The sequence below is a fragment of the Furipterus horrens genome, unplaced genomic scaffold (genome assembly GCF_987537825.1).
Source record: "Furipterus horrens unplaced genomic scaffold, mFurHor1.1.pri manual_scaffold_21, whole genome shotgun sequence".
Lineage (NCBI taxonomy): Eukaryota > Metazoa > Chordata > Mammalia > Chiroptera > Furipteridae > Furipterus > Furipterus horrens.
Window position 1 is genome coordinate 2069363 of NW_028327191.1, and position 20870 is coordinate 2090232.

At 55.0% G+C, this 20870-nt stretch overlaps 1 protein-coding gene across 10 annotated transcripts in view; it reads right to left on the reverse strand.

Moving 5' to 3' along the window:
- The window catches only part of PPP2R5C (protein phosphatase 2 regulatory subunit B'gamma), a 124493-nt gene that overhangs the window by 11723 nt on the left and 91900 nt on the right, over positions 1–20870 (reverse strand). For 9 of the 10 annotated variants that reach the window (XM_090265585.1, XM_090265589.1, XM_090265593.1 and 6 more), the window contains 6 exons: positions 17147–17206; positions 15138–15246; positions 13871–13924; positions 6275–6445; positions 4532–4659; positions 4–105 (listed from right to left, as the gene is read on the reverse strand). In XM_090265585.1, coding sequence (XP_090121711.1) covers positions 4–105; positions 4532–4659; positions 6275–6445; positions 13871–13924; positions 15138–15246; positions 17147–17206 — 624 coding nt within the window. The remainder of the gene's footprint in view (positions 1–3; positions 106–4531; positions 4660–6274; positions 6446–13870; positions 13925–15137; positions 15247–17146; positions 17207–20870) is intronic. The other variant, XM_090265586.1, reaches the window with a different exon arrangement.

The following is a 20870-nucleotide window of genomic DNA, read 5'->3' on the forward strand; positions in this document are numbered from 1 at the left end:
TACTTCAGCTTCTCGGCCTTGAACTGCTGGGTGCAGTCGTCGAAGAGTTTTTGGTTCATCTCCATGAAGAGCTTCAGGGCGTTGTAGATCAGGCCGTGTATCGTCCTATAAACAGAGCCCAGTGGTGAACCCCGGACCCTCCGCCTTTGTCACCCGCACCCCCGCTGCTGATCTCTCAGGCTCGCTCAAGAGCCCCACCTCTCACAGGTTCCTGCGCTTTGAAACGAAAGCGGGGCCCCTGGGCCTCCTCCGCCCCTCCTGTTAGCCGGCCACAGAGCTGTGAGCAGCCCCTCGCGGCCTGGCCCCGACCGCGGGCCTCTAAGCCCCACGTCCTGGCTGCCGGGGGCCAGGGGCCGGCTCACTCGGGGCCCGAACACGAGGTGCTGGCACTCGAATGAGGGTAACGGAGACACACTTAATTATCGGGGCAACGACGGGACCACCCCCTGTAAACGCCGGTGTCCTCCGTCTTACTCGCTGGGGACAGGAAAATTAATTTTGACAAAGGCTGTGGAGCCCCCAGGATGTGGGGACCCCAGGATGGAGTCCCCAGGGAGCAGCGCAGTCAGCGGCGGCTGTGGGCCCTGACACCGAGGTGGCGCCTCGGAGGCCTCCAGGCCCAGCTGCCACCTGCGCAGCCACGTGAGCGACCTCGTGAGACCGGCAGAGACTGCCCAGCAGAGCCTTGTCACCCCGGGGAATTGTGAGCAACAACAGAGGAGCCGTTAAGCCAAAACCCAAAACAAAACCTTCAGCTTTCAAGCCAGAACTACTTTTTAATTAACTTGGTAAGGAAATGCAGACCACGCGGAGGCCCCACTCACAAGGCCCTTCCTCCTCGGCACAGGGCCAGACTGGCGCCCGGGCGCGCACAGCGCCGCTGCCGTCACCCACTAAGCTCGGCAACAAAGCGGGGCTCCAGAGGGACTGTCCGAAGTGGCCGTGTCAACAATGACGAGGCTGCTCAAGGACAGGCCCGGCCCCCAGGCTGCGGCGAGCGCTGACAGGGCGCCAGGACTCGCTAGCCCCACCTTAACTAGGCTGCACCTCGAGGTGAAGGGCACCGCGGAGCGGCGGCCCCGGGGCCGGACCACCACGCAGAGGAACTGTCCTCTGTCCGCGGGCGCAGGCTCCTGCCTGCGGTTTACGAAAAGCGCGTCTGGGAGGCGCAGAGCGGCGCGGCGGGCCTGCGCGTTAACATGGCCTCGGTCGGCCTGCGCAGGACGCTGGGCTGGGGGCCGGCAGGCTCCGCTTGCACAGGAGGGCGGCTGTGGCTCTGAGTCCGCCGCGCCTGTGCCCGAGGGAGGGGGACGGGGGACCCTGGCTCTGCTCCCTCCTGCTTTCAAGCCTGACTGACGGGCTCACGTGCGGAGAGGAACGAGAGGAGAAAGCGCCACCCGGCACCCACGTCTGTGCGAGCAGCACCGGCGCCCGCTCCACCTGCCGCAGCGGGACGGCGCCCACGCTGAGGCTAAGGTCTCGGAGAGCATCGCGGGGAAAAACAACCCCCTCATCTTCTTACTTTAAAATTTCTATTTTATTAGTTATGCATTTACAGTTGTCCTGACTGTTCCCCCTTTGCCGCCCTCCACCCAGCACCCCACTCCCTCAGGCGGTCCCCCCACCACTGTTCATGTCCGTGGCCCTGCATGTAAGTTCTTTGGCTGCTCCCTTTCCTGCACTGAACTTGACATCCCCGTGGCTGTTCTGTGACTGCCTGTTTGTGCTTCTTGGTCCCCCCCCTCGTCACCCACCCGCCACGTCCCCTCCCATCTGGCAGCCATCAAAATGCTCTCCATATCCATGATTCTCTGTTGTTCTTTGTTTAGTTTTTTTAGATTCAATTGTTAACAGATATGTATTTTTTTTGCCCTTTTAGTGTTCATAGTTTTAATCTTCTTTTTCTTAAGTCCCTTTGACATTTCATATAATAATGGCTTGGTGATGATGAGCTCCTTTAGCTTTACCTTGTCTGGGAAGCACTTGATCTGCCCTTCCATTCCAAATGATAGCCTTGCTGGATATAGTAATCTTGGTTGCAGGTCCTTGCTTTTCATCACCTTGAATACTTCTTGCCAGTCCCTTCTTGCCTGCAAAGTTTCTTTTGAGAAATCAGCTGATAGTCTTATAGGCACCCCTTTGTAGGTAACTCCCTGCTTTTCTCTTGCTGCTTTTAAGACTCTCTTTACCTTGAACCTTTGGCATTTTAATGACGATGTGTCTTGGTGTGGTCCTCCTTGGATCTAGTTTGTTTGAGACTCTCTGTGCTTCCTGGACTTTTATGTCTATTTCCTTCGCCAAATTAGGGAAGTTTTCTTTCATTATTTTTTCAAATAAATTTCCAATTTCTTACTCTTCCTCTTCTCCTTCCCGCACCCCTAGGATGAGAATGCAGGAATGCTTCAAGTTGTCCCAGAGGCTGCTTATACTTTTTTGATTTTTTGGATTCTTTTTCCCTGTTGTTCTGTGTTTCTTTCCTTATGTTCCACATCATTGATCTGATTCTTGGCTTCATCCACTCTTCCGTTGTTCTACTGTGAATTGTTCTTTATTTCAATTAGTGTATCCTTCGTTTCTGACTGGATATTTTTTATGCTGCTGAGGCCTTCACTAAGCAACTTGAGCATCCTTATAACCAGTGTTTTGAACTCTGCATCTGACAGGTTGCTTATTTGCATTTCATTTAGCTTTTTTTTCTGGAGTTTTGATCTGTTCTTTCACTTGGGACATGTTTCTTTGTCTCCTCATTTTGGCGGCCTCCCTGTGTTTGTTTCTGTGTATTGGGTAGAGCTGCTTTGACTCTGTGTCTTGGTCGTGTGGCTTAATGTAGCAGGTGTCCTGTAGGGTCCAGTGGCACAGCCTCCCCTGTCACCCAAGCTGGGTACTTGAGGTGCACCCTTCATGTGGGCTGAGTACACCTTCCTGTTGTAGTTGAGCCTTGGTTGCTGTGGGCAGGTCAATGGGAGGGATTTACCCAGGCCAGGCAGCTGCAAGGACAGGCTGCGACCACTGACCACCAGCCTCTGCCCTCCGTGGAGGATCAGCTGAGCAGGGGCAGGGGGTGGTGCTCCGACGTGGTCTGTAGCTGTGCACTGGGGGCGCTGGCCCTGGGGTTTCCCGGGCAGCCAAGGTCAGCCCCCACCTGTGTTCTGCGTGGGGCCGCCCTGCCTGAGCTATAAAGCCATCTGAGATGGCTGCCACTTGTGCTGGGCTTGGAGGTTCCCGGGAGAAGCCAAGCTGTGAATCTAGGCTGACTGCTGCTAGTGCTGGGCCTGGGGCTCACTGAGGCCGGCTGTTGCCTGTCTGATAGGATCTAGGAGGTTGTGAAGCCTGAGCCAAGACCAGCCAGTCATAGGGAAAAGCAGCTTGGATGGGCCCCTAAATTGGGTGGGGTGGGGTCTCTGGGGATCTCCAATTTGGGTCAGACAGTGTGAGCCAGGCTGATGGAGCCTCAGACATGGCACCAGCTTGCCGGCTCTGTGGGAGGAGGGTCTAGAGACGGGACAGTGGCCTCTGCTCACCTTGATGCCGGACACCTCAGTTCCTCCCTGTGTGCCGCTGGGGCCTTTCACGCTGCTACCCCGGTGCTGGAGCTCAGAGGGAGCGAGTCTGTGCAGGTGAGTCCGTGTGTGGGCCTTTAAGGGGAACTGCTTGGGCCTCCAGCAGTTTCTTCCACCGACTCAATCCCCGCTGGTTTTGCAGCCAGAAGTTGTGGGGACTCATGTTCCTGGCACTGGAGCCCTGGGCTGGTGCGGGGCTGGGACTCCTCGCGCCCGAGACCCCCCTCCTGAGTTTTTATCCCCCTCACACGGGTGAGGGACCAGCCTGCTCTGTGTCTGCGCCCCTCCTGCCGGTCTGGATGGACGTGGTTTCTGTAATTCCGTAGTTGTGGGACCTCCATTCAGCCGGATTTCTGACGGTTCTGGGTGGTGGCTGTTCTGTAGTTTTTATGTGGCTGTGCGAAGAGGCGAGCCGTGCCGGCCTGCGCCGCCACCTTGACCGGAAGCCCACTCACCCCCTTCCGCGAAGGGCAGGACAAGCAGAGCACATGTGAGACCCCTCGGGCTGCACTGAGATCACCTGTTCTCCAGGCAGGGAGCAGTGGGTGGTGCTTGGTCATGCAGAAGGGCTCACCAGGGTGTGTGACGGCAGAGCTCGAGGGCCCCATTAGGCAGTGGCCACAGTGCTCCTGCAGGGGCTGAGCCCCATGCGCTCTGGAGGGAACTTAACAAGATGCTGCTACTCACGTGGCCGGGGCAGCAGGTGTGGACACACGTGGGCTTGTAACGTGGGTGAGGACGCAGATTAAAGGCCACACTGCCCCTGAATGACAAGCCCACAGAGAAATCGACACCTTGTTTCTGGAAAGATATTTAAGACTTGGACTTCTGTGCTAACTGGTCTCAAGTATGAGCAGATATGTGAAAAGATGTAGCTGCTATTGCTGACATCGCCACCAATACTGCTGAATGCAAACTGAAACTGAAACCCCCAAACGCCGCGCAGACGCGACGGCATCCAGCCCGCTTACTTGTTCCAGTGGGTCTTTGAGTTGCGGTACAAGGACGGGAACATGATGGGCAGGATCTTGGCGGCGTTGTCGCTGATGAGGCTCATGATGTACTCGTTGTTCCAGTAATACAGCGCTCGCTCCGCCACCTGGGGGACGGGAAGTGCACGCGTCAGCCTTGGCCGCGCCTGAGGTCGGCGGCAGCACCCTTCCTCCCACCCGTGAGTGGGACAATGAAGTACGCTGCGCTGGGAAACTTATTCCTACAAACAAAATACCTTAGACCAGTGGTGGTTAACTGGTGTGTGGCAAGGATTTTTAACGCATGCAGTACCTGACTATTCACGGACACTGACCTTTTTCCCTGAGACTTGCAAATAAACAATGACAGCAGCGAACCAACAGCACCCAGCGCGAATGCCCTATCTTACACCACGTATGTACTGGTTGTATGATAAGACCTGGGTCTTACTGGTCACATCGCGTAACAGTGGTGCCCCTGAACTGGTTCGTTTTGGGCACCAGAAGGCATCACGTACAAGTACAGGGACCTGATTTTTTAAAAAGTGTCTTTGGAGCAAAAACGTAGGTCATTACTACTATTATCATCTTGTAAATCAATTACAGTTATACCTGCTCTTTTGGTCAGATTGGCAAGAGACAGAAGACATTTTCTGACGTGCTGCAGAACGTCAGTAAGTAGCTGAGGTGTGCCCCGAGGCAAGAAAGGGCGAAAACGGGTGCCCTGGACTGTAACCCTGAAGAGCCGGGGTTGCTTGTGCCCCGGGCACAGTGGCACCACGTACTCAGCAGGCGTTCGTGCCAGGCCCTGGGCTGCGTGTGGAGGACACAGTCAAATGGGCCCCTCCCCGCTGCCGCTGCCCATCCGCACGTGGCGCAGCAGGGAGCGAGGCAAGGCAGGGCCCCGGCCTCTGTGGGGCTCACAGTCCAGGCGGCAGCAACACGTCACGTGGGGACCCGTGGCGGGGCGGGGGGCGGGCGGTGCTGTGTGTGGGGAAGGGGGAGCGGAGAGGGCGCTGGCCGAGGGCAGCGGGAGGCAGGGAGCAGGGGACGCCCCCTTGTGTCCTGGGCAGCTGCGCCGACACAGTGTCCCTCGTCCGCCGGGGCACCACACACCTGCGGACCGCGAGGCTTTGCTCCTTCTGTGCCTCCATTTTCCCTTGTTCACGACGAGTTCCCAGCAGGTGTCTGCTCAGCGACACACAGGGACGGGGCGGCAGAGGGGCTGAGTAAAGCCAGTGGGGAAAACCTCTGAAGGAGCCTTGAGGAGTTTGAGGAGGAATTCGGGAAAAGCAAGCGGGGAGTGACCTGACTGGGACCCACAGTGATGAAGATCAGGACTGTGAGGTTCTTATAAAGGGCGAAGGGGGAAAGACGCACACAACGTCAGAAACGAGGGCCCGCCAGAACGGGAGGTTTACCGTCAGCGCAGCTGGTGTATAAACACTGGCTGCTTGGCCAGCTGTGGAAAACAGGGATGTACGCATTTTGGAGCATGCTGACCGTCACGACGGAGTTTTACAGAGAAGTCATTTTTAACTGTTCTCACCGAGAGATGTTTTCAGTGATGGGCACAAAGTACTAAAGCGTATCTTACAGAATTAAAGTCTTAGCATCTTATTTTGACGTATGATTAAAGTAAATCCCAGGAGAAGCACAGCGTGACTGGCCACACTCAGACGCCTGTCAGCGGTCACCCCCACAGGAGCCCCCCTGCAGCCACTCAGCACCCCGCGCCCATACCTGGAAGTGCGGGCTGGAGACGCACTTGGCCAGCTGCCGGAAGAGCGGCTCCATGATCTTGACGAACTCCGAGGGCTCGATCACGTCTAAGATCTCTTCCAGCTCATTGAGGAACATGACCTCCTTCGGGCTGTGCGTCTTTGGCCAGTATTTCAGGAGCGCCATGACCACCTGCGGAAGAGCCAGCACACAGAGTGTGACGTCTGCGGGGCCCGGCCCCCACGAGTTCTGCTTTCGTGTTCCCACTGCAAAGCAGTAAAAGAAGGGGGTGCGCTTTTCCTTGTAGGAGGAACAGTGGTTCAGTCAATAACCACCTGGCCTTTTAATAATGAGAGAAATGGGCCTCACTGTACATACACCTTAGAGCTGCAGTGTTACTGTACAAGACCTACTCACTCTGAGCAGTTTCGGTGTCAGTTCCTTTAAAAGGTAAAAGGGCAGTTGGGACAGTTTAGAGAGCAGAGACCAACGGACACACTGCATGTGAACTGTACATGTTTACTGTCATGGCGGCCAGTTCTAAAATCGCGGGCTGACTTCTGGCCAAGATGGGGGCATAAGTACACGTTTTGCCTCCTTCCACAACCATAAGAAAGATCACATCTACCTCAAAACAAAATCTACCAGAACTACCAGGAAACTGAACTACATGGAAGTCCAACAAAGATATAAAGAAGCAATACTCATCCAGACAGCACCACAGGGTGGTGAAAGGGGTCGCCCCACACTGACAGATCCCTAAGGCTCCGCCCCTTACAATGTAACAGGAGTGACAGCTCTACCTAAGACCCAAAGGCAAACACACAGAGGAGCCTGTCAGAATGAGGAGACAGAGCGGTATGGCCCAAAAGGGGGAACGGATCAAGGTTTCAGTGGGAGAACTAAGCGATGAGGAGATAGCCAACCTAACAGATGAAGAGATAGATAACCTAACGGACACAGAGTTCAAAACACTGGTGATAAAGATGGTCACAGGCTTGCCAGATATACTTGACTATGGCAAATGCATAAGAGAAGACGTGAAGGCTGTGCTAAGCGAAATGGAGGAAAATCCACACAAAACCAATGGTGAAGGAAAGGAAACCGGGGTTCAGATCAATGATGTGGAACATAAGGAAGAAAAAAACAGTCGACCAGTGCAGAATGAGGAACCAAGAACTGAAAAAAATGAGGAGAGGCTTAGGAACGTCTGGGACAACTTTAAATGTGCCAATATTCGAATTATGGGGGTGCCAGAAGAAGAGGAAGAGCAAGAAATCGAAAACTTATGTGAAAATATAATGAAGGAAAACTTCCCAAATTTGGTGAAGGGAATAGACATATAAGTCCAGGCAGCACAGAGAGTCCCAAAGAAGCTAGACCCCAAGAGGACCACACCAAGACACATTGTAATTAAAATGCCAAAGGTTCAAGATAAAGATAAAGAGAGAATCTTAAAAGCGGCAGGAGAAAAGCAGAGAGTTACCTACAAAGGGGTGCCTATGAGACTATCAGCTGGTTTCTCGAAATAAACTTTGCAGGCAAGAAGGGACTGGCAAGAAGTAGCCAAGGTGATGAAAAGCAAGGACCTACAACCAAGATTACTCTATCCAGCAAAGCCATCATTTAGATGGAAGGGCAGATAAAGTTCTTCCCAGACAAGGTAAAGCTAAAGGAGCTCATCATCACCAAGCCCTTATTATATAAAATGTTAAAAGGATTTAATTAAGGAAAAAAAGGTCAAAACTATGAACAGTGAAATGACAACAAACTCATGACTATCCACAAATGAATCTAAAAAATCCAAAAACCAAATACACACACACACACTCACACTAAGCCAACAACCAGAACAGGAACAGACCACAGGTGTGAGATCACATGTAGGGTTGTCAGTGGGGAGGGGGGAGGGGGAGAAAGGGGGCAAAGTGCAGGGACTAAGAAGCATGAACTGCTAGGTACAAAATAAACAGGGAGACATTAAGAACAGTATAGGAAATGGAGAAGCCGAAGAACTTATATGCACGACGCATGGACATGAGCTAAGGGGGGTGGGGTGGGAAATTGCTGGAGGGAAGGGAGGTACCAGGCAGAGGGAGACAAAGGGGATAAAATGGGACAACTGTAACAGCACAATCAATAAAATATACTTAAAAAAGTAAACTGCTGGCGGCACCTACACATGCACAGAATCCAGTTCTCTCTCCAATTACTAACCACTGGTATATGTTTATACACAATCATACAGACACTGTGGGTATATACAGTGTTTTCAGTGGTGCTAACACATGACAAGGACATGAAACAAGCTGGTGTTATTAGCTCATGCCGCATGGGGCTGTGCAGGGACCAGGGTCTTCTGTGCGCGTGACCTTGGCCTGGTCACCAACGCTTGCTGCCTCAGAGTCCTCACCAAAGACCAGGGGCACGGCCGCCGCCCCCCTCCCGGGTCTGCTGCGAGGACTTGATTATGAGATCCACACGGCTGCCTGGGGACCGCTGGCCCGCAGAGCGTGTGCGGCAGTGGGGCCACAGCTAGGACCCCATCTACAAGCTTCTGCGTGACCCGCCCTGACGGAGGCACGGTCCGTCCCATGGCAGTGGCTTCCTGACATGTGGGTGTTAGACGTTTCACTCCTTGTCCAAGTCAGGCAGGTAGTTTCTGCTGGGTGATCTTTCTTTCTTTTTTTAAAAAAACTTTAATTGTTTATTTTTAGAGGGAGGAGGAGGGAGAGAGAAAGAGAGAGAGAGAGAGAGAGAGAGACATCAACGTGTGGCTGCCTCTCACACGTCCCCCACTGGGGACCTGGCCGGCAGCCCAGGCCTGTGCCCTGCTGGGGAATTGCACTGGTGACCCTTTGGTTCGCAGACCGGCGCTCAGTCCACTGAGCCACACCGGCCAGGGCCAATCTTTCCTTCTCTCCCACATTCCTATAGCTTCCAAATTTCCCACCACAATCAGAACAGTGAACACTGTCCCCCCAAAGCGCCTGATCTGACCGTGCAGAGTATCGTATGTTCGGAGTCTGGCCGTCTCACGTCTAGAAGAGCCCAGCCAGAGCTGGCACCCACGGACAAGCACACGCTCTTCGGTGACCGTGACCCACTGCTCTAAAGCACCGTGTAGCCCGGAAACTACCACCCGGCCCCCCGCAGGAGGGGCGCCGCGGAAGCTGCCGCAGTGTCGGCTTGTGCAGACTGGCCAGCGGCTCCACCCGGGCCACGTGCACCCCGAAGGTCACCGGCTCACTACTTAGCAGGCCAGCCTTTTAATCACACTGTGCTGAGAAACGCGGTGCCGTGACCAGCATCCGTTCGGAGCAATTCTGTTTCGATGCTTTTGGCATTCAGGCTCCTGGACAATCTTTTAAACTGCACTTTATAAAACAGAAACTACTCCTAGTTTTGACATCTGACATAATTTACAACACAACTGTCTTTAAAAGCAGTTATTTTAAAACATGCATCATTTAATGTTTTTCCTCCTACTTTTTGCTCAAAACAACTCAACCGACATGTACCAAGTGCCTACTGTACTCCGCGCGTATCGGAACCACTGCTATGACACAGGAGGTGCACATCACGGCACGGACCCACGGCTCCTCGTCCCCGGACAAATGGAGCTTTACAGGAGGAACGTATTAATATTTGAGCTGCAAAACCACTGATGTAGCTACTTAGTGTCGCTGGAAAGGTGTTATTTCTAGCATTGATCGGCGTCAACCCTGGACTTTCACACCATCTGGAACAACCTATGATCAGATCAATAACCATCTGTTGCAGAGTGCGACAGCATTTTGGAGAAATGCCCTGGGAATGCTAATCCCAGGTGACAATGACTGCTGCCTTCTGGGAGCACAAGAACAGGCTTTTCTTTGCAAACTCAACGGGCTACCCGTTCTCTGGAGAGGACAGGCAAGCCTGGGGTGCATGCCAGTGGCCCCCGCCTGGCATTCTGGGGAGTTCCCCTCCTGACCTGGCATGCCAGGAGAGAGAGTTCCCACGAGGCTGTGCAGTGGCCTAACAGGACAGGTGGGCAACGAGAACACAGCTGTATTTGTCACCATCTGATGAGCTGCTGTTCTGACAACGGTGCAGGTGTGCAATGTGCCCAGACGCTTCCGAGCACGACAGAGTTTGCAAACAAAAACATTAACCACAGGTTCCAAGTGGGAGCAACAAGGGACTTCTAAATGGACCGCACTTTAAGAACTCTGGAGCCCGGCCCTGGCCGGGTGGCCTGGTTGGTTGGAACATCATCCCAGGCACACACCTGGGCTGCGGGTTCAGTCCCTGGGTCAGGCACACGTGGGAAGTAACTGTTCGATGTCTCTCTCACATCGACGTTTCTTTCTCTCCCTTCCTCTCTCTCTAGTATCAGTGAGCATGTCCTCGCGTGAGGATTAAAAATAAAAGTTGTGGAGCCTGGACACACACGGACTTCAGGCGTGCCCTGGATGCGGGCACGGGAGCGCCACGTGCTGCCCGTGGCTGCCGAGCGGGTGGGGTGCGTGCCTTCGCAAGCCCACCCCCGCGTCGGGTTGGCCGCAGGCTTTCAGTGCTCAGGGACAGAAGGGCACTGGTATCTTCATAACACATGCCTTCAGAGAAGGGGACTGATTGAGGGGAAGGTCTGAACGTTTCTACTGTGCAGACAATTAAATCTACTTCCCACAGTCAAGCGAGTACTGTTCATTACATCATCTGCGCTGCAGGGAGTTAAGAAACGAGGTGCTCTGGGGGGGAATCCTGGGGACTGGTGGTGTGCACCCGCCAGATCCGACTCTCCTCCCTGTGCTGGGGCGGGAGGGGCCCCGCCGAGGCCAGCGTACCACGTCTCACCTGCTCTTTGACAACCGCAGTGAAAAGCTCTCTCTCCTGCAAAGTCACGTAAGCTTTCTTAGTGGGAACTACAAACATGTGTGAACCCGATCAGCTTTCACATCATCGCGGGTGCCAGTGAACAGTGGGGCAGGTTAGGGTTCAGCTCTGCGGGATGCTGGGGAGCTGCGGCAGACCCTGCATCTAGGGCAACGCGCACGGAGCGAAGTCAGAAAAGAACGCTCTGCTTTCTCTCCTTCCCTATTCTTGTTGCTTTTTTATTTTTGAAGCAGAAAATGGGATGCGGGTGTGTTATACTTTCTTCACATATTACTCTGTTCAGTAAAAACTCTCACCCTTCGGTTTGGAGAAGACCCTCAAACAGAAGAATTCACGTTAGGATGTGCCAACACTGGAGAACAATATTAAGGCTTTTAAAAAACTCTTTGTGCCAGAAAGTTACTCGTGCCACCCCCTTTCTTTCTCCACGTCAGTGTGCGTCTTAGTTCGGTTAAGGAAGACAGAGATAATAGGTCTTTACTCCACACTGGAGTAGATACTTCGTTTCGTATGAGGTCTGGTAAGATTTGGTTCCCTTCCTTGGGAGCTTCCCCACCGTCAGAGCTGAGGGAGGCGTGAGGACCCCCAGGGTCACGGTGCAAGGACGCGTCCCCGGGAAGGGGGCTACCCTGGGCCTCTGCAGGCAGCGGCTGAGGGACGCGATCTGGGCCGCTCCTGAACTCATGGGTGAGATGGGGGCGTGCGCCCACCATGTGGAAGCCTAACAGAAAGCAGGGGTGCGAAGGCAGGCTCACACAGGAATACAGTCGTAGGGCTGCTTCATGGAGTTTCACAAGGAAGCGGAGAGTCTGCCGAAGGGACCGAAGAGACTCAGGAATCACAATACTTCCCTTCCTATTCCAGAAGCAACTTTTTAAAAAAGAGTACTCAAACCTTTAAACTGGTACCTAGTACTTTTTACTTTGTTACTCAAGAGTAAAAAACAGCCCGATTACAGATGGGCAATGGATTGGAAGATGTGTCTCCGAAGAAGACACGCAGACTCCGCCATGCACATGGGAAGGTGCTGGCATCATCAGTCCCCAGGGAAATGCAGCCCCAGCCACAGCGGACGCCAGCCCACACCCGCCAGAATCAGGAAGCAGGAGACACCAGGTGCTGGCGCGGACGTGGAGACGCTATCGGTGAGAGCGCAACCCGGTGCGGCCGCTGAGGGAAACACAGCCGGGGGGGTTCCTCAAAGAGCGGAACCCAGAATTAGGGGTGTGATCGGCAGTTGCACTCCTGGGTGTAAACCAAAGGAACTAACAGCAGACGGCTGAAGAGGTATCTGCACACCCACGTTCACAGCAGCGCTACTCACAGTGCCCCAAATGTGGCAACAACTCAAGTGTCCGTGGACAGATGAATGACAGACAAAGCCTGGCCCACCCATCCACCTGAATAGTATTCAGCCACAACAAGGAACGAAACTCGGGCACCTGCTGCCATTACACTGCGGGGAAGGCCAGCCACAGAAGGCCAAGCCCTGTCTGACTCACTCTGAGGCCCTGGAGTGGGGAATTCAGAGCCGGAAAGGCCAATGGAAGTTACCAGCGGCTGGGGGAGGGGCACAGGGCGTCTGTGGTCAGTGGTGCAGTTTCTGTTTGGGGGGTGACGAAGGGCTGGAGACCGTGGTGGCAGCTGCACAGCTCTGTGAGCGTCATTAATGCCAATGAACTGTACGTACACCTAAAACAGCAGAGTTTACGTTCCGAGCATTTTACCACAATTTAAGAAGTTGATCCCTGGTCAGGAAGCTCAGTTGGTTAGAATGCCATCCCGATAACCAAGGTTGCAGGTTCGATCCCCGGCGAGGTAATGTGTGAGAATCCACTGGGGACTCCTACGGGCCCATGGGGAGGACCGGGAGTCCCCATCCCCATCACCCCCTTCCCCTTTTCCCTCAACAAATCCATTGCCTGATTAAAAAAAAAATTAACCAATGAATGCATAAGTAAGGGGAACAACGAAGCGATGTCTCTCTCTTTCTTCCTCCCTCTATAAAAACTTAAAAAATTAAAAAAACTTAACATACCAAAACGCAGTGAACCGTGCACATTACGCGGGTGCATTCTGCCGTACGTGAACTACATCTCAGTAAAGCTGTCAGAGACGTGCCTGCGAACGCCCGCCCTGGCGCTGCCGCGCCCGCCTCTGCGGATCTAGGCCACGAGAGCCTCGTGTCTCATAGACAAAACGCTGAGAGACGGACCAGCTAAACACCGACGGCAGCAGCGCGCGCCCCTGCTGGTGCGGGGGTCAGCAGACAGCGGCGCCCCGGCGTGGACGCGGCTCTGCAGACGGGGAAGCCTGCCCGGCACCCCCGTTCTGGGCCCCGCTGCTGTCCCGCGGACGGAAGCCAGTCAGCCGTGTTGCTGAACCGAGAGGGGGGAACCAGCGACAACGAGCGCCCAGCGCTCTGCGTTCCAAGTCCCACGAGGAACAAGGGGACAACTGTGGCGGAAATCATCACTGCGACCAAGGGCCCTGCCACTAAACTAAACGGATGGCGCCCGCAAAGCCAGCAAGGCCCGCGCGGACCGGCGTGCTCGGCAGGCCTGTAACTCAGCGGGGGCGCTGGGCGGCTGTGTCCTGAGCGGGGCGGGGGCGTGGGCGGGGCGTGGGCGGACCGGGGCGTGGTGTGGGCTGGGCGGGGAGGGGCGGGGGCTGGGCGTGGCGTGGGCGGGCGGGGAGGCGTGGCGTGGCGTGGGCGGGGCGGGGCGGGGCACTTACTGGCTCCGTGAGCGTGCTGTCCTTCTCCAGGAACTGCACGACGCAGTACGCCAGCTGACAAGTAAGGGGAGAAGCGTCAGCATTTCGTTCCAACACGGACACCCGCTGTTTCTAGGACCTCCCTTCGCCGACACAGGGTCTGACGCGCTCAGCAGCCGCCTGGGCGCCCGCAGGAGGCCCCGTGCCGGCCGGCAGTGATTCTCCTCCCTCGGCAACTGCAGGGGCGCCAGGGAGAGCCGAGGGAACCGGGAGCGGCCTCTGGGCTCACGTCAGTGCGTCGGCCCAGGCTCGATGGGGATCTTTCTTGGGGTCTGCTTTTCTGAAATTAACAAGTAATCTGACAGCTGAGTAAATCTGGTTCCATCTTAAGTCTGAACTATTAATTTCCAACACAGAACAATTAATATATCGACCACGCTGAACGTAAAGATCTTACCAGTTAATAGCAGTGAAAGCAATCAGAGAAAAACTCGGAGCAAAATGCTTCCCAGGAAGCCAATGCCATCAGGGTTAGCTGAAGAACACAGCTGGCCCTTGAACAGGGGCCAATGCCCATGCAGCTAAAAATGCACATGGCACTCAAGCCAGCCCCCCGCACGTGAGGGTCCCCAACCACCATGGGTCTGAATCGCGTGGGTCAACTGGAAAAAGTCCTCGCCCAGCAGACCTGGCGCAGTTCAAACGTGTGTTGTTCAAGGGTCAGCTGTACTTTCTGTAACTTATCCTACGCCCCCCACCCCCCACCCCGCACCGGCTGCGGGGAACCAGCCCCGGCCCTCGGCGCGCCCCGTCAGCCTGGCCGCGGGCTGTCTGCACGGACTCAGAGCCGAAGTGAAGGAGAAACCGACCTCCCGGGTCCACGCAGCGGTTCATAACCACACCCACTCCTCAGGACTGGAATTCAGATTTCCGCACAGTTGTAAAAATCCAGTTTATAAAAATAAACCTTTTCACTGGCCACGGACACACGGGCTTTTTAAGGTACTAGTTTTAAACGCTCCCGCAGACAACCGTCCTCTGCAAAGTCCTCCTCGGCTCTTCACAGAGCTCGTCACTCCCTTCTCTCTGCCTAAAACTCAGCTTCAAGTTCTCCGTCCCTGGGATTTTTCTGACTTTATTGAGAAGGACTCCCCTTGCCCCTTTCATTTACTGCCAGAGCCCTGACGCCCAAGGGCTCCCGAGGTCTAGGACAGGAAGCCCTCCCAGGAAAGGGGCTGGATGGGACCGTGTGGGCATCGCGCAGGGAGGGCAGCGGAGAGGGCCTTACCTGGGGGTGGTAGACGCTCAGGGACTTCACTTTGTGCAAAGGCAGCAACACCTTCAGTAAGAAAATCTTGTGCTCTTCTTTGAGGGGTAAGGCAAATCCATTAATTATACTGTGAAAACAGAATTCACGCAAAGTCTGAATCCTTTGAAGTTCCAGGTCTAGTTGCTGTTTTCCTTTCCATTTTTGTTTTCAGCATGAAAACTAGCAAGCAAAGATATGCTACAGAGGAAAGGAGGCTATCCGCAGAAAACCAAAACTCCAAGGAAGCACGGTCAGCTTTACCTTCGTAACTAGTGGGTAATTTTAGAATTTGGGGTTTGCAGGGTATTATGCAGAACAGGAGCCTCTGGGGACAGGACCTACGCCCTCGGACCCCCGGGTGCCACTCCCAGCACCTTCTCCAGCCTTCCGCCGTCTTCAGGAATTTACTTCCCAGGAGGAAAGTTGGCTCGTTATTCTAATCCTGACAACAGAGTCTGAGTGCACAGAATGGCCTCGGTTAACCGTCACCAAGAAACCGGTTTCCTTCAGCAAAGAATGGGGTGGGGGTGGGGATGGGGGTCTTACTCTCAACCTGCAAATCGAAGTTCCTGCTTCTAACATCAAGCAGTGTACTCCTGCGGGTCCATAACGAGGCAGGTGCAGGTACCTGTCCCCAAGTGCTACAGGGCAGCTACGGCACCTCCTAAAGCGCGGCCCCGCCGCTCGCCAGTCTCGGGGACATGCGTGCTGCAGGCAGGGCTGCCGTACATGGCCATCAGGGATGCTGTGCTCACTCACACGGGGGGGCCCCTCAGGGTCAGACCCCGCTTCTGGAAGGGCAAAGTAACCGGGCCGAGCCACGGGAGGCGGCTGTGTGGGGGACATGGTTGTGCCAGACACTGCCCCCAGCTCCCCCCGCCTGACAGCCTCGCCGGCGAGCAGAAGTGTCTTCCCAGTTCGCAGGAAAGGGGACAGGCACGAAGGGCAGGGAGCCTGCCCCAGGCCGTACAGCCCGTACGGGGCACCCACCCCACCGCTCCCTACGCTCTCCTGAGGGGCAGAGACCCGCCGAGCGTGTGGACACTACTCAAAACAGAATTCTCCGCGAGAACTAACATTTGTTTCAAATTATACCTGGAAGAGCGAGAATAGTTTTGGGAATGGCCCGGGTTTGCCCTGAGCAGTGTGACTCAGTGGGCTGGGTGCCGTCCTGCGGAGTGAAAGGTCGCCAGCCTGATTCCCAGTCAGGGCACATGGCTGGGCTGTGGGTTCCGTCCCCGGTCGGGGCGCCTACGAGGGGCAACCGATTGCTGTTTCTCTCCCTTTCTCCCTCCCTTCCCCTCTCTCTAAAAATGAATAAGTAAAATCTTTGCACGGGTTTTCTCACTGCAGGATTCTGCAGAGCCTTTAGTGGCGATGCGCATGGGCCCCCGGAAAGGAGGTGGAGAAACAGCCCTTTCTAGCTCCTGTGGCCACGGAGCCCCGAGTGCTCTGGGAAATACTGGGTCAGGAGGCCTGACAGCAAATCTTTAGTCATCAGTTAAGAAGCGATGGCACGCAAGACTTTTACTTGGATTAAGATAAAATTTTTGAAATGTTAATTATTTTATAAGTATACATGTGAAAAATTTATAAAAATCAAAGCAATCTGAAATACTGGCGTTTACTCAATTCTCCAAATGTACAACGATCTATTCTTCCAGGTCTCAATTATAAACCTTTCTAATATAACTATTTTTAGCACCGCTCTTGAGAAAATAATTGAACTTGTGTTTCCATAGTAATGCTCCTGCGGTAAAGGAGATGGATGGAGTCTACCTGCGGAACCATACACATGGAAGGCATCTGTCACGGAGCTAACTCTCATCCGAGAACTCAGGGCCCCTTCGGTCTCATTCAGGTTCTCCCGGAGGACGGCTCAGGTGGCCTTGCTCTGGAGTGGGGGCAGCTGGACTCGGGGAGCTGGATCACCCTGGTATGCATGCCGCCTAAAGCCAGTCACTACCAATAACACAGAGATGACTTACCTTCCCAATATTTCCAGTAACTCTGCTATGCCATTGTGATGCTCTGTTTCATAAATAAACCTGGAAAAGCAATTTGTCGTTTAGAATTAGTGAAAGAACAGCTGGGAAGACTAAAACCCTCTGAATTAAAACAACAGCGCCTTTCGGAGGGGGAGCATGCAGCCAGGCAACGGTGAGCATGTTTGTGGAAACGTTTCTCGGGCACTGTTCCTCGCCACCAGATAAGCTCCTCGTGGCCTGGACGGGGAGAACGCCCGGACAGCAGAGAACAAAGCCTGCGCGGAAGTCTCCCCGTTTTTATTTTGAAAGTTTTCAAACAAAGAGTTGAACGGATTTTACAGTGAGCACCTGTGTTTCAACCACAGACTCAACACTGAACGATCAGATGCGCCCCATCTACCCTCTATCCAGCCAGTGGTCTTCTTCTTCCCGCCGCACGTCAACACCAGTGGGCGTCCTAATTTTGATGCCTCCAGCGGGCCTCCCCTCGGACACTCCACACTCCTGCGCGGCTTCCCTGCAGGGTCTCCCACACTGTCAGCCTGAGGACCGAGACCCCTGCGTTGGGACCAAGCCTGGGACAATGATCGGGGACAGAGACCCAGAACGGAAAGGCATCTCCTTCCACAGGGACCTGCTCAGGGACGACCTGCCCCCGGCTCACGTGTGCTCGCCTGGGGTGACTCGAAACCCACACGGGCTAGCCCGGAATGAGAAGTGTCAGAAGCCTGTTCCTATCCGAGGAACACTTAGTTTAGAACAGCTTTAGGCCAAAACTAAGAGTCTGAGAGGGATAGAGAATCTGACTCAAATTTCACTGTCCTTGTTCGGAAACAGATGGTCGCACGCCCACAGGATGTAAAGTGACCCTGCAGGACGGGTCTAGCACATGGATGTCTATACCCAGGTGACCACTTACTGAGGGGCCAGTGCTTGAACTGCACCCCGAGGGAGGACTCCCAGATTTTTAAAAAGGGGGTGTGGAGTCGGGAGAGAACCCCTTTGGCCAGGGCAAAGGTCTGTGACTTGGAGCGGGGAGCGGGCAGCTGGTGGTCCGGTGGGCGAGGCGGCCCACCGAGGCTGGAGGCCAGCTCGGACGCCGGCGAAGCACAGCAACGGGGAAGCCAATCTGGTGTCGGCCCGAGGACGCCCCGGGTGGACCGTGCTGCCTGGAGGAAGGAAGAGCAGGGACAGAAGCCCCGAGCCACCGGCAGAGGCACCCCCTTGCTGCCATGCCACCGCCCTTCCTGCGGGGCCTGAGCTCCCTGCACAGCAGTCGCCGGCTCCAGGGCAGCCACGCCGGGCAGCGCTTTAACTCAGGAAACTCAACCCAAGGCTCCCTTTCGTTTCACTCGTTTGAAATACTTAGAACAGTTTAAACGACCAGAGCTACAGCTCTGCATCTACTGCGACCAAGCACCTTCCCGTACCAGGCCTCTCCCTCAGCCCTGGGGGGGGGGTCCCCGAGCCTCGGGCACAGAGGCGCCTGACCGTGGCCCCTGCGCTTCTGACCCGTCTCCGCCAGCTTTAATGTTTAAATAAGGATGGCTTTTAGCTATAAGCCATTTTGTTTTCCTAAGTCAACTTTACTATTTCCTTAACCTTTAATTAGTTTAACCCTATTTGAAGTAGGTATAAAGAAAGAGGAAATAAGTATAGTTTTCCTTCTTACTTTTCCAGCGGAGACAAAAAAGCTGGGTGTGGAATGGGAGGGAAGCCTTGGAGGTCCATGCAGAGCAGTCTGGGGGGTTGCTCACTCTTCCAGCAAAAAGGAAGTTAGGACTCTGGAAACTGCTTGTCACAGACAGACGGTCTCCAGACTGGACCCCGGGATTGCTGCCCCCCCCTGCAGGACGCGGCCTGCTGTCCTATTTAGAGGTGGACCCCCGTCCTCTCCCTGAGTCCGAGCAGGAGGCGCTGGGACCAGTACTCAGGGCGGAGGTCTGCGTCACTGCCGGCCGCGGCCTGGACACCCGGCGGCCCGCCCCGCGGAGCCGCTGTGGGCCCCACAGGTGGCACCGCCCCACGCCACGGCGGCCAGCCCAGCCCTCGTGGACACCGCGTGCAGAACTGTGCACGGAGCCCAGCACAGGTCAGACACGGGAGCAAGAATAACCTGGTTCTCAGCCACTTAGATGTGGGGTGGTCTGATACGCAACAGGGGGCTGAAGCCCAGCCTCACCAGAGCCACCTAACCTTCGGGGTCCTCTGTTTGCCAAAGCAGGCATTACGGGTTTCTAGAACTCTCTTTAAAACCCACCTTAAAACTGCGGATGAGAATGAGGAACTGTAGACACAGGAGCTCGCCATGAACGCTGTTAGCAGCGGAGGCAAGCGCCCCGCAATGGCCGCCCCCCCCGTAAGGCGCAGCGGCTTCTCCCAGGGCTGCTCCCCAGGTGCTCCTCATGTGGAGTGAGGGGGCTGCTGTTGGGGTGCAGACCCAAGCAATTATGGAATCTACACGACACACTTACTGCTGGTCGTATGTATCAAGAATGATAATTATAGAAAAAACTACTGAAAAATAAAAGAACAATGCCACTCTCTCGCACCGAGCCTTTAATGAGAACGGAACTAAACTATGTGTGGTGACTTTTCGATAATAAGCTACTTAAGTATTTCAGTTACTAAGTTAAGGTTAAGGTATGAGACATTTTCTGTTTCTTAAATGCGAGTGCTGATCTGTGATTCTGTTATCTGAACAAAACTTATGTTTAAGAACAAAAAACCTACTCTGGGGGGAGCTTTAATTTTAGACCTAAAAGACTGGAATTTAAATTGTACCTCTCCTTTGTTTAAATAACATGCGTGTATATTATGTTTTGATAGGTAACGACATCAGCCGAGTAATGATCTTGTTAACACCAAGAACACAGAGCAGGGCCAGGCACCAGAAACATGACGTCACTGACTGAGTGGCTGTAAACATGGGCCTGGGGGACCTGGAAGGAGCTCAGACGGAAGCCACCCCCCGCGGGAAGCCTCTGCCCTTGGAGCGCCGCACCAAGTGTGAAGGCAAGGCAGAGGATGAGACGCTGAGGAGCGCGGGAGCGCGGGACGGGGGGACTGCAAGGCCTGGGTTGTGTGCCAGGGCCAGGCTGGTGACAGCACGTGAGGAACTGGGGACAGACTCCCCAGAGAGGCTGCTGGTCTCGTCCCCCCATCCACCTTGGCCCTGTTCTTCCCCCTTGCTTGGTCAGGGTGTCTAAGGGACCCGCCTGGCCTGCGCAGGGCGCTGGCCGCCCTCTCCAGGCGACGCCGGGGCCGCCATTCTCACTCTGGCACCGCTGCTCAGCCCCCGCGCAGAGGGGCCTGCACGCCGCGCCCATCACCGCTGGGACCCGGCACTGCCTTGAGCTGCCCTGCAGCCAGGAGCCTGAGTGTACGTCTGCCCAAGAAGCCAGGACTCACATAGTATACTCCTGATGTCGTGACCCTTCCAGGGCCAGGGGGGAGCAGTAACCATTTTACCTGTCAACATTCATGTGGTGCCACCAGGGCTGGGCACAGGCTGTCACTACGCTGTGCACCAGCGCGGCCGGCACGAAGCCTGCCCTCACAGGGAGGCTTTCCCGGTGAGATGTTTCCGGAAGCCTGGGAGGTCGGGGAGAAGGGCTGGTGGAAAAGGCCGTCGCAGGAGATCAAAGCAGGCTGCCAGGTGGTGGTGTGGAAGGAGCTGGAGCCGACTGGGGAAGTGGCCGATAAGGAGGCCTGACCTGCGGGG